Source organism: Pleurodeles waltl, chromosome 6 (genome assembly GCF_031143425.1).
Source record: "Pleurodeles waltl isolate 20211129_DDA chromosome 6, aPleWal1.hap1.20221129, whole genome shotgun sequence".
Lineage (NCBI taxonomy): Eukaryota > Metazoa > Chordata > Amphibia > Caudata > Salamandridae > Pleurodeles > Pleurodeles waltl.
In genome coordinates, this window is record NC_090445.1 from 289,275,647 (window position 1) to 289,289,461 (window position 13,815).

General features: G+C 47.7%; 1 protein-coding gene across 1 annotated transcript in view; it reads left to right on the top strand.

Annotated features, from left to right (window-relative positions):
* Nucleotides 1-13,815, top strand: part of LOC138299639 (long-chain fatty acid transport protein 2-like) — a 645,148-nt gene that overhangs the window by 560,215 nt on the left and 71,118 nt on the right. The window contains exon 8 of the mRNA XM_069238086.1: nt 7,925-8,022. Within this exon, the coding sequence (XP_069094187.1) occupies nt 7,925-8,022 (98 nt within the window). The remainder of the gene's footprint in view (nt 1-7,924; nt 8,023-13,815) is intronic.

Sequence of the window (13,815 nt, forward strand, 5' to 3'; positions counted from 1 at the left end):
AAAGTTCTTGAATCTGAGAGGAGCCACAAATTTCCTTCCACCCAGTGTTCCCCCAAGTCTCTGCATAGATATGGTACCTCACTTGTGTGGGTAGGCCTAGTACTCGCGACAGGAAATACCCTAAAACACAACATGGACACATCACATTTTCCCAAAGAAAACAGAGCTGTTTTTTGCAAAGTGCCTAGCTGTGGATTTTGGCCTCTATCTCAGCTGGCACCTAAGGAAACCTACCAAGCCGGTGCATTTTTGAAAACTAGACACCTAGGGGAATCCAGGAAGGGGTGACTTGTGGGCCTCTCACCAGGTTCTGTTACCCAGAATCCTTTGCAAACCTCAAAATTTGGCAAAAAAAATACATTTTGGTAACAGAAAGTTCTGGAATCTGAGAGGAGCCACAAATGTCCTTCTACCCAGTGTTTCCCAAAGTCTCCCGATAAAAATGGTACCTCACTTGCGTGGGTAGGCCTAGTGCCCGCAACAGGAATAGATAACACAACGGTCAATGTTGGTCCTTACATGAGGGCAACTGTTGACCCTGGGGTGATCCATTCCTGATGTAGGCACTCGGAACAGGCACTCAAGTGGGGTAGTGTTTTTATCAGGACAGGTGGGGAAACACTGGGTGGTAGGAATTTAGTGGATCCCAGCATATTCCTGTAGTTTGTGTGACAGAAATGCAAGAAAAAATAGAGTTTTTATTCAACATTTCAGCTTTGCAGGGTATTCTGGGTAAGAAACCTTTGGGGAATCCATACAAGTCACACCTCTATGGACTCCCCCAGATGTCTAGTTTTGAGAAATGTCTGGGTTTGGTATGTTTCCCTGTATGGCCGCCGAGCCCAGGTCCAAAAACACAGGTGCCTGCCTTACAAAACCAGTTTGTTTTGTGATAGATAATTTTGATGTCTCCACAATACGATTTGGCCAGTGGAATTTGGGGCTGAACTAATTTGGGGAACTCCCAAGAGAGCACTCTCTCTGTGCTTGCCGCCGCATGCACCTGCTGTCTGGGTTGGGCTAACCCGCTAATATCCCATTGCACAGACTGCGCTTGCGAAGGGACAGCAGGACTGTCCTCAGAACCTCCCTCATAATCACTGGAAAAGGAGATTTCAAATGGGACTCTTCCAACTGAAAAATCACTCCAAGAGTCTGCACCATTGTCCTATCCCTCAGATGCTATCTCAGTATCTGCTGATCCAGTCTCTGACCCTATGTCAGCAATCATCCAACGAGATGCCATCTCTTCTACTGGTTAAACTGCTGCTATAAAACACTAGCCTAGGTAGACAGTCACAAAATTGCTGGTGTGTGTGTGTGTGATACGTGCAACAGTAGAGGTCACCTTACCTTCACTTCTTCCCTCAATCAGCACGTTCTTTCAAGACACTCAAAAAAAGACACACTATTATTTCACCTTGTCACATACCAATCGTCACAGTCTTTAGCAACTCTAGCGCCCAGTTCAACAATCATTATTGGTGCTTCCACTGTCATGACCACATCCTCGGATTTCCTCACTACCACCCAGCAAAAGTTCCCTTCATCTCTCCATAACCCCCCCCGCACATACATTTCATTTGTATCATAACACAGGTAATGGCTGACTTTTCTAATATACTCAGCTATTTACATAAAATACAGATTTGATCTTTGCAGTAGGCATATAAACCTTCTGCCCTACTTTATGGCATCAAAACTGCCACTAGACAAAAGTCTGATCCTTTTGTAGCAGAAACATAATCACAAGACTTACTTGACTTTTTTACTTGACCTAAAAGCTACAGTTGAAACGCGTCAGTTGAAGTATGTGCATTGCTTTGAAGATGCAAGCTGCAACTGCAAGGCAACTGGTGGTGAATTTATATATATCACTTTTAAATGTAGATCCGGTTTTCCTGGGGGCCGATCGCAGCCCCCAGGGAAACCACACACACATTGACAAAAGTGATCCATATATATATATATATATATATATATATATATATATATATATATATATACAGCTATGTAGATAGATATATCTATTTTAATAGATAGATATATCTATCTACATAGATATATATATATATATACGGGCAACCACCAGTCAATTTTACATTTTTTTTTTTTAATTTAGCCTCAGGGGTGGGGGGGGTGCGATTGGGCGCAATCGTGACCCCCATGCCCTCCCACCCCCCCCGGGGACACCTACCTTTTTTTGAAAAAATATGTCCAGTGGGGGGGGGGCCCGTTTGCCGAGGGGGCCGACCCCCCCAAGGGAAATCCTTGGTGTCTAGTGGGGTTTCCTGGCCTTCGTTCGCAGTCTCCCCTTTCAAACGAGGCCTTCCTGAACAAGGCCTTGCGGCGTGCTGATGTCATAAAGAGTGGCAGGGGACACATGGAAGATCTTTCGTGTCTCCTGGGATATTTTCAAATAAAAAACAATCCTCAGGTGTTTTTATCCCCCTCCCTGGTGTCGGCCACAGGTCTTGACCTGCACCAGGAAGGTAGTGTGGGCGTCGGCCAGTGGCCAACGCCCGCATTAAAGAGGTTAAGTATTTTAGTTCAGTGATTGTTACTATATAGCAAAGAACAAACTAAAACCTGTGCACACCTTAAACATTGTTTTAATCTCTAATAAAGTATGGTCATCAATTGTATAATAGTTTAAGGGATTTGGCAAATCTACACCACATGCACATCTCACAGATATCGCAATATGCACAATATTCCACAAGCAATGAGTTTACCAAGCCATAAATAGTATATGTAAACGCTACTGGTTGCACTTTTTTTGTCATATATTTTTATTTAACTTTTATGTTGGAAACCTCAACCTAGGGTGCATAAGATAGGAGATTATATAAGCACATCCATAGTATGATATTCACACACAATATCTTTGAAGATTTATAGATGCCTATTTTACAGTCTATATCAGTCATATCACAGTTATACATCAATTTTTAGATGCATTTTGATATGGGTGTGTGGTCATGGGACCTTTTCACTTGGAATATGCATATACTTTGCTGGAAAGTGTGATGTTAATAATTATAAAGTTATTATGACGTGAAAAAGTAACTATGAAACACTTGCCGGAGTCAGAAGAAGGAGAGGAGCAAGGTATGGGTCAGTGATTAATCAGAGGACTCTAACATTTGGTGATCATGTTAAGGGGGTGAGTTGTTGTCACTAAGGTTCTCGGACAATGCCGTCCAAAGCTCCTCCCAATCCTCCATTATCAGATGTTTCCACAGACCCCTGCCTTCCTTCTTTTGCAGGGCCTTGCTTTCACCCTGCGACCATCTCAGTGCTGTCACTCGCCAGTATGGAACAGAGTGGGTTATCATGGACCTTCAGTGGGCTGTGATTGCCTTTTTTGCTAGGAGAAGATCAATGAACCATGTAAAGTAATCTGCATTAATAGGAGTGTCGAAAGATTCCTAGTGCACAGTGCACTCACATGAGTACGGGATTATGCCTGTACAATGCATCAGGGTTTGGAACATGGACAGGAAGTCACAGAGCATGTTATATAAGTTCAGAGTATGATGGCATCGGGAGCAGGAGGCAGATGCCCCCGGGGAAAGTTCTAATCCTTCCCATGCATGGGAAAGATAGGCGTGGTGGAGCATGTAAAATTGGATTAGTTGGAAATAGGCATTCTGTGAAATTGTGTGTGGGTATTTGAAGGATTTGAGCCATTTGTTATCATTCAAGAACCCTTGGAATTTGATTTCTTATATCGCTCAGAGATGCAGGGGGATGCAGATTGCAACTTTATGACCAATATAGTCAGGGCACACAGTGTCTGCTAATGACCGAGTATGATGTATGGGTCGGTTGATGAACAGGTGGTTTCTTGTCCACCAGTACCCATGTGATTCAGAGTGTGTGTTGGAGTAGACCATGAGTTAAGATTTGGCCACTGTGGAATGAGTGGTTGTGGGTTAGATCTTGGAACAACTGTAAATGGCTGTTATAGACTAAGGGCCCAATTTATCTTTTTTAGTGATGCAAAAGCGGCACAGACTTACAAAATATAATAACATTTTGTACGTTTGTGCCGCTTTTGTGTCAAAAAATGATGTAAATGAGGTGCTAAAAAAGTATAAATCAGGCCCTAAATCTCCAACGGTCCCTAATCCTACCATCATCCAAAGTGTCAAGCGTCAGGAATCCAGGTATGAATGCAGGTAGACCAGGAGTGGGATATTGGGAACATAGGGAGTTTTACAGCCAATCAGAGTGCAGAGTTAAGAGCTACCTTGACTAGGAAGGTGCCTGGGAACATGTGTGACCAGGGAATACCAAGCTATTTTTCGCAGCTTGGGTTATGGATGGGAGAATTGTCCTAGTCTCTTCTAATGCATTCCTTGGGAGCCACCGGGAGAGCCAGTGCAGCTTGACTGCCAAGTAGTAGGACTCAAGATGTGGGGCTCCCAGGCCTCTGTGAGTGGGGGGAAGTGCAAAAGTGGTAAAGTCAGCATGAGAAAGCCAGTCCACTATGTGAGTTCCACTAACAGTGAGTACAGATCATGGAAAAAGCTTTGCGGGGGGAATAGAGGGAAATTGACAAAATAAAACAGGAGTCTCTGTGCCACCTCCATTTTAGAGATATTGCGATATGGACCCTGACCAAAAGTGTCCTCCAGAAGGCCACCAGGACCCTCAAGGAGATCTTGTAAGGTTGCCATCATGCTGGTAATTTTCCCCATGAAAAATGTTATTGCTGAGCTATCTAAAGTGTGGATCACTCCTGTCTCAATGGATCAGACCACAAGGAAAGTGCAATCGGCGGGGGGCTCCCAACATAGGGTAAAGAGGCAAGAGTTTCCCTTATTTACTGGGAGGCCTGAGGCTCTTCCAAATGCCTCAAGGGCATGTGTAATGGAGTCTGACATCCTGGATAATATATTAGGACATTGTCAGCATAGAGGAATATGCTCTGGTGGGCATTCAAAGGGGAATTCCCAATGTGCAACCCCCCTGTTGCATCCACTCAGCAAGGGGTTTCCTGGCCAGGACAAATAAGAGGAGGCAACCCTGACAAGTCTCCATACTGATCGATATTGTAGAAGAGACAGGGCCCTCAAGCTTAACCCTTGCTACTGAGCTGCGTAAAAGAGCTGGACAATTTGGACATATTTTGGTCTGAATCCAAATTTCTGAATTACTGTAAACAAATAGCACCATTGTAACATATCATGGGCTTTCTCCAGATCAAGGATTAATGCAGCTGATAAAGTCCATCATCCCACAGTTGCATTTATAATATGGAATACTCGCCAAATGTTGAGGGAGGTCGACCTGGTTGGTATAAACCAACTCTGAACAGGATAGACTAGACGAGAAACAACTTTGTATAGATGGTCTGTTAAAACTTAGCTCTGTATTTTCTAATCTGCGTTTGAGAGCACTATCAGCCTATAGAATGCAGTGTCTTTGGGAACTTTTCAAGATCAGAAGCAGGAAAGTCTTTGTCAATGGGGGGGAAACTGTCTTGAGACTATGGCCTCCTTAAAGAGTTGGAATAGTTTAGGTGCAAGCGCTATTAAATAGGTTTTATAGATTTTGATCCCGAGACTATTGAGGCCAGGGGTCTTATCCAAGACAAGGGTTTTTTTTGTGTCGTTTTTATTTCTTGTAGGGCAATGGGATCCTTCATTTCTGCACAGAGGTCAGGTAGGAGAAGCACAACAATGATTGCAGCTACGAAAGGATGAATGTTCATGGATTGTGGGGCTCATGGGCGTCTATAGAGCCACAGTGTGTAAACAATGTCTTGTTGAGTGTATACAGGGCTGACTGTCTGATCATGAAGTGCAAGAACGGAGTCTCTGTGCCAGTCCCTCAAACAAATCCTGAATAAAATGTGTTCCGATTCATCTGCTTCAGAGGGGGTTCTGGCAGTGTAAACTGAACAATCTAAACAGCAAAGCTTTTCTGATAATACTGCCTCCTCTTTATGGAGGGCACCAAAGTCTTTCCACACTGTGGTGGCGGAAACTATTCTTCATTGCTTCCTATTCTAGAGCTCTTGTAGAGGCAGTAATATCATTTTGATAAAAGTATTCTATTAGTCATGTGGCCAAGGTTTCTCTGAGATGTCTGTCTTCAAGTAGAGAAGCAGGATGTTTCCATATTGGAAGGGGAGGGCAGGGAGAGGACGAGGCTTACCCCACTGCAGGTTTAGGATTAGGGACTTATGGAAGGATATATGTCTTCCTATTTATTTCACCTTTTTAAGGAAAGAACATAGGTTAGAAGAACACACCGCCTCATCTAGTCACACATAGACTTCACAGACAGAGGAGTAAAAGGAATACAGGCATAGGGTGGGATTATGCACCCACCATCTGTAAGCAACCAGTGGAGTATTTCAGACCTGTAACAGCAAACAAAACAAGATAAAGAAATGGAACCCAAAAAGGCCAGATCACAACCAACGGACTGCCCAGAGGAAACCGGTGTCTTCTCAAAGGATCCATTTAGTGGAATTTTAGCTTAGCATCATCAAGGGCCAATGGTGTTTCCAATGAAAGGATGAAACGTCAGGGTGAGAGTAGCGGTGTGAGTTAAAACCCTGAAGACTACTGGTTGCACTTGATCTACTAATGACAATCATTTCCACTGCATGTCCCAAGAATCATTGCCACTCCTCAAATAAGTAATGGTTGAGTTCATCCTTTAATCAAATGGCAGACACAATAAGACCAAATGCATCAGTAGGTCGGATCAGTCAAGGTATGCTTCCAGCAGTTGAGTCCTGTCACACCTCTTAAGCGTGCCTCTGCCAGAATCTCTCACCAAGGCTACTACTTCTGTTTATGCTTTTACAGTTTGCTGTTTTTCATCCTCACAGTCTGAATGTAAACAGTTGACAAGGAAGAAGCTCTGTCCATTCCTTGCCTACAACTACAAGGTAGATCTTGAGCGACATGCATCAAAGAAACAGCTATAGCACTTTCTAGCTCTTTGACTGCCAAGATGGAACTACATTAAAAGTGCCTGAACACACATCTAAATTACTGATTACGAGTTATGAGTTATGATTTTTTTTTCTGACCCCTGTCCAAATCCCTGTTAGTGTTGAGGTAATAACTGGATGTTCTAATGTCCGCACCTACATTTTGGAAGGTAAAAGTGTTTGAATTTAAGAAGAGAAAAGGATATGGTATTTACTGTGAAATACAGAGTTTGGTGCAGTAGGCACTTGGAGTCTGACCTTATTAGACACAATATATAGCACCAGTAGCGTCTTGCTTCGCTCATAAGGGGCGGGGTGGGTGTGACACACAGGAGTGGGGGAGGCAGGGGTAAGAGGGGATTAAAATTTATTTTCAAATATATATATTTTTTAAACGTACCTGCTCCACTCCTGCGCCACACGGCTCCTCTTTCTCCCGTCACTGCAGGCAGGCACAGGCTCCCAGCCTGCCATGCAGCCAATCCTGACGCTGTTCAGAGCAGTGTCAGAATTGGCTGGGAGTGCCCAGGCAGGGCGCTCCAAGGCAGACTGGGAGCCTGTTTAGGCTCTCTCCAGCCCTGCAACTGTGTTGCTGTGCTGGAGAGAGCCTACTGCGCATGTGTGCTTGGCCGGCCCACCAAACATACATGCGCACTGAGGGGAGTGTACAGTGCACTCTCCTCACTGCTGCTCCTCACCCCTGTTGCCCCAACTCTATAACAAACAAAACCATAATAAATATGGTTTATTATCTTTTTGTTTGTTAAAGGTTTTGCAGCTTCTGCTGCTGGCAGAGGGGGGAGGGGTGACGCTCCTCCGCCCTAACGGAGGAGTCACCCCTGTATAGCACCTACCTTCTGGGACACTTTTAATCCGGATCTTGGTAGTAGAATCATATTAGACGTGTTAACCTTGAACTAATTGGAGTCTGGAATCTGTTTATGAAATATCCTTGATCCCTTCTAGGTGGAAAGGGGAGAATGTGTCAACAAGGGAGGTGGAAGCTGTTATTGGAGGACATGATATTGTGGAAGAAGTAAATGTATACGGAGTTACTGTGCCAGGTAGGAATATTCCATGTCATGTCAATACATTGTGTGCAGCTTCCAGATCTGCATAAAGTGCCATCATTTCCATTTGTGTTATACACGTTAAGTGATACTTAAAACGCAAACAAATATTGCCCTAAGGTTAGTGTAACCCGGCTATCTGCAAAGCTTATAGTGTGATTGTATCTTAATGGTTCTTCAAAAAGTTTGAATAGACAAATTTCATTTTAAAAGAGGCCATATTAACTTTAGTTCGCTCAATGTGTTTGAATGTGACTTTATCATATCGTCCCTATTAAGTACAAATTCAGAGGAAAACTATTTCGAGCATTCATTATGCCTGTAAATCAGGGGGAATTGTTCGCTCTGTACCATTGTTCAACCAGATGGTGGTGGTGACCATATCCTGCGTCCATTACTTGAAAACCTCTAGTACAACTGTGCAGATCTCCAATGCTTAATTTGTAGATAAAAGGTCCCGGTGCTGAAAGCCCTCCTCTTAAACACGCAGCTGCTGCATTTAAATGTGCGCGCACAGAAAACTGAGGCAACGTAATCCTGAAGCCATCTCGGGCCTCTTTATCCATTTAAAGCCACTCCCTACTCGCTCAGCTCACCCTTGCAGCTTTCTGCTTTCTCCCATTGCGACTCTTTTACGTTTTCTCTTCCTCTGTGTTTCCCCATGTGTGCCTTTTGTTCGCAGTAAATGCTTGCGGCAGAAAAATAAGCACCGGCCCTCAAAAATAAGTGCCGGTGCTCAGCACCAGAAACAGCAAGCACAAATTAAGTACTGCAGACCTCGCTATTGTGTAGAGACGACCGATATCACACCAGCCCTGGGGTTGCAGCACTCGTTCTTAAAATAAACTAAGGGGGTCATTCCAACCTCGGCGGTAAAAGGCGATTACCGCCAGACAGAAGACCGCCATAACACCGCCGCGGTCGCGGTAAACCGCCACGGTCATTCTGACCCACAACAGGCAAACCGCCAAAATACCGACATCCACAAAAGTCCGCCACACCAAAGGGCAGCGAGAAACTGCCGATGACCAAACCTCCACCGTCACGCCAACAGAAATACGCTCACACTATCACGACACACGAATCCACGCGGCGGTCTTTCAACCGCGGTATTTCATTGGCGGTACACACCGCCGCGCTCAAAATACACATACTTGTACAAAACACTACCACATTGGACAATTCAAAATACACACACCTGATACACATACACACACCACTCCCACACACCCAATACAATATAAAACACACACCCACATCACCCACAAACTTCCACTCCTAGAGATTCGTGAACATGCACCGAGAAAAGACATCCGAGCACCCAGACGCCCAATTCACTATCACCCAGCAATATTAGCACGCACTTCACACAACACAACAATACACATCACCACACTTAGCACCACACAATCCACCCTACACATCACCCACACCACCCCATGGCACCTCAAAGACACCCCAGGTTCTCAGATGATGAACTCAGGGTCATGGTGGAGGAAATTGTACGAGTAGAGCCACAGCTGTTCGGGACACAGGTGCAGCACACCACCATTGCCAGGAAGGTGGAGCTATGGAGCAGAATAGTCGACAGGGTCAACGCTGTGGAACAGCACCCAAGAAATTGGGACGACATCAGGAAGAGGTGGAACGACCTACGGGGGAAGGTGTGTTCCATGGTATCCAGGCACAACATCGCCGTGCAGCGGACTGGCGGCGGACCCCCACCTCCTCCCCCAGAATTTACATGGGAGGAGCAGGTCTTGAACATCCTGCAACCTGAGGGCCTTGCAGGAGTAGCTGGAGGAATGGACTCTGGTAAGTCTCATCTTCACTACTTCATCCCCCCACCCCACCAGCATGCCAAATCATACCCCCACCCTCACCCCCACCCCCATCACACCTACTCCTAGCAAATGTCTCACCATCACAACCCACCCATCCCAAAACCTAGGCCTGCATGCGACCACAAAGCATGGACACCCATCACCAAAGCATGCCCACTGCACATACACATACAACCCCCCCAAACCACTGTCACAACAGCCCCCACAAAGGAATGCCAGCACTGGGGTACACGGGCACCCACCCATTGCATGCCATTGGCACACACAAAAGCAATAACCATACTTTTGTACCCCTGCAGGACCCGAACGCCAGGTCACTGTGCAGGAGGGTCCACAAATGTCCACTCCACCCCCAGAAGAGGCCCACAGTGAGGACAGCAGCTCTGTCTCCCTGGATCTAGATGACCAGCCCGGTCCATCGGGGACCTCGGGACAGTCGGTTCCCCTCAGACAGCCACAGGCCACAGCAGACCTTCCCCCCTCTGGGAACACCAGCACAGCACCCACCCAGCGGGCCCATACCTCTGTCCCCAGGACACGTCAATCAGCGGTGTGTCCACCACTACAGGGAACCCAGGCTAACCCACCACCCCAACAACAACAGGGACCTGGAGGCAGTGGTAGTGGGCACACGGTCCAGGGGACAGAGGCCCAGGGAAACAGGGGAACTGGGAGGGCTGCTGTGCGACAGGGGGGGGACAGGCCCAGGGAACCCACTCTCCACAAGGCCCTCTCCTCCATCATGGGAGCATACCACCACTCCCAGGAGACGATGGCGACGGTCCTGGCCAGGTTTCAGGAGATCCAGCTTCTGCAGGAGGAACAGTATATGGGGTTCAGGGAGGAACTAAGAAACATCAGTTCCGCCATGGGTACCATCGTAGTGGCCCTGAATCAGGTAGTCACCACATTGCGGGACACTGTGGCACCTCAAAGGGCCCCTGTCACTAGCATGGACCAAGAACTGCCTACCACCTCCGCCGGCGCTAGTGGACAGGAGGCCCCGACACAAGACCAACAGGCCACCAGAACCCCACCCCCTGCAGAAGGAGAACCACCCCGCAAGCGGGCCCTGAGATCCAGGAATAAGACAGAGTAAGATGTCAAGACCCCCGCCAGCAAAGGATACCGCCCTGATTGTCATCCCACTGTCCCACATTGTCACCCTGTCCAACTTTAAACTGCCCCTGCTCCACTTTCCACAGGCATTTGGACAATGCACCTGTGATACTGATAGTCTGGACTCTGCCATGGACAATCCTCCACCATCACCCCTCACCGATTTGCAACCACCCATCCAATTTAGAGCACTTGAATAAACACACTTATTGCACATAATAAATCTGGAGTCTGTCTGTGATTTTAACAAATGTATTAGACATGACCGTGCCAAAATGTTCATTCACATTGTGATGCCAACAAACCGCTGTCACACAGCTGTAGTCCATGGCGAAACAAAGCAGATGTCACGCAGTGGGGCCCACATCCCTGAAAACGTAAGGGAAAGTCACAACACAGTTACCATACACTGGGGGAAAAAGTCAGACAGTAGAGAGGTAGAAGTCTTTAAGTAAATGTAATATGCCGGTGTGTACTCTTACCTGTGTGTCATTGAAAATACTGCTGTATTACTGTGTTCCTGTTCTCTATGTCGTCCTCTTCGGCTTCCTCCTCTTCACTCTCCACAGGCTCCACAGCTGCTACAACACCACCATCTGGACCATCCTCCTGCAGAAGAGGCACCTGGCATCGCAAAGCCAGGTTGTGAAGCATACAGCAGGCCACGATGATCTGGCACACCTTCTTTGGTGAGTACATTAGGGATCCACCTGTCATATGGAGGCACCTGAACCTGGCCTTAGGGAGGCCAAAGGTTCGCTCGATCACCCTCCTAGTCCGCCCATGGGCCTCATTGTACCGTTCCTCTGCCCTTGTCCTGGGATTCCTCACTGGGGTCAGTAGCCAGGACAGGTTGGGGTAACCAGAGTCCCCTAATAGCCACACCCGGTGCCTCTGGAGTTGACCCATCACATACGGGATGCTGCTATTCCGCAGGATGTGGGCGTACATAATTAGAGTGTATAGTCTGAATAGAAAACAATAAGTTAGATAGGGATAGGGAATAGATAGGGAACTTGGCATTAACATGGGAGATGTACTGGTCTGCCAAACACACCATCTGTACATTAATCGAATGGTAACTCTTCCTGTTCCTGTACACCTGTTCACTCCTGCTGGGGGGGACCAAAGCAACACGTGTCCCATCAATGGCACCAATTATGTTGGGAATATGTCCAAGGGCATAGAAATCACCCTTCACTGTAACCAAATCCCCCACCTCAGGGAAAATGATGTAGCTCCGCATGTGTTTGAGCAGGGCAGACAACACTCTGGACAACACCTTGGAAAACATGGGCTGGGACATCCCTGATGATATGGCCACTGTTGTTTGAAAAGATCCACTTGCAAAGAAATGGAGTACTGACAGCACCTGCACTAGAAGGGGGATCCCTGTGGGTTGGCGGATGGGTGACATCAGGTCTGGCTCCAGCTGGGCACACAGTTCCTGTATAGTGGCTCGGTCAAGCCTGTATGTCAGTATGACATGTCGTTCCTCCATTGTCGACAGGTCCACCAGCGGTCTGTACACGGGAAGATTGCTCCATCTCCTCGCATGTCCCAGCGGACGGTGCCTATGAAGGACAACAGCGAGCACAGAGTCAATCAACCCACAGGTACGTTCCCACAGCTTGCACATAACACGATTCACAATGTATTGAATGGCTTGTATGAGTGTTGATGCAAGGACTAGGTATGTGTGACGCAGTAGTAATTAAGCCATGTGGGCCCTTGAAATGGCGGCTGCCTGACCTGTGAAGTGTGACAGTGGGATGTGAGTTCAATGCGCTGGCGTGGCACACCGTGGCGGTAGGCGGTCGAAGAGCGCGGCGCAAAGCCACATTGGTTAACATTGAACCCTATGGGTTTCAGGAGCCAATGACGATGTGCGCCGGCGGTCGCAGTACGCAGCGCCGCGGTACGCAGCTCCGCGGGCGTGACCGCCATTTTCTATCTGCTTAATCACTCGATACCTGATCTTCCACAGGAGAGGACCTACACTGCAAGTGCTGCTGTGACCTCGGTTTGGAAGAGACAATGGCTCATGCGTCTGGGGAAAGGGCCCTTGCCTTCACTTCTGAAGAATTGGAGAAACTCGTGGATGGGGCCCTCCCCCAGTATGCGCTACTCTACGGTCCTCCAGACAAACAGGTAAGTACACTGGGACCATGCTTTGTTGCCAATGCCTGTGTTGAGTCGGGTGGATGAAAGATGGTGGGGAGGGGAGCGATTGAGGCATGCATCAAATGACAGATGAGAGCATGTGCCACATGGCAAGGGTGGGGATGGGGGGCCACTCACATCGAGCATGCAGAAGGTGATGATTTTTTTTCTCCCCCTGTACATGTCACATAGGTCAGCGCCCACCAGAAAGTCGCTACTTGGCGTGCCATCGCCAAGGACGTCCAGACCCTGGGGATCCACAACAGACGGGGCACCCACTGCCGGAAGAGGTGGAAGGACATCCGACGCTGGAGCAGGAAGACGGCGGAGGCTCAGCTGGGGATGGCCTCCCAACGTAGGAGGGGTGCCAGTTGTACTTTGACCCCCCTGATGTCCCGGATCCTGGCGGTGGCCTACCCCGATTTGGATGGCCGCGTGAGGACATCACAGCAGACACAAGGGGGTGAGTACAAGCACATTCTGCTGACTTTTCGCGTAGTGGAGGTGTCTGGGTGGTGGAGGAGGGCTGTGGGTATCCCTAGGCCAGGGCGATTTCTGTAGACTAGGCCCCTCCGTAAGGCATGGCCCTGTGCCCCCGCCCCCCACCTCTGTCGGGTGCCAAGTACAGGTATCCATGGCCCTGTGTCATCTATGTGTGCAG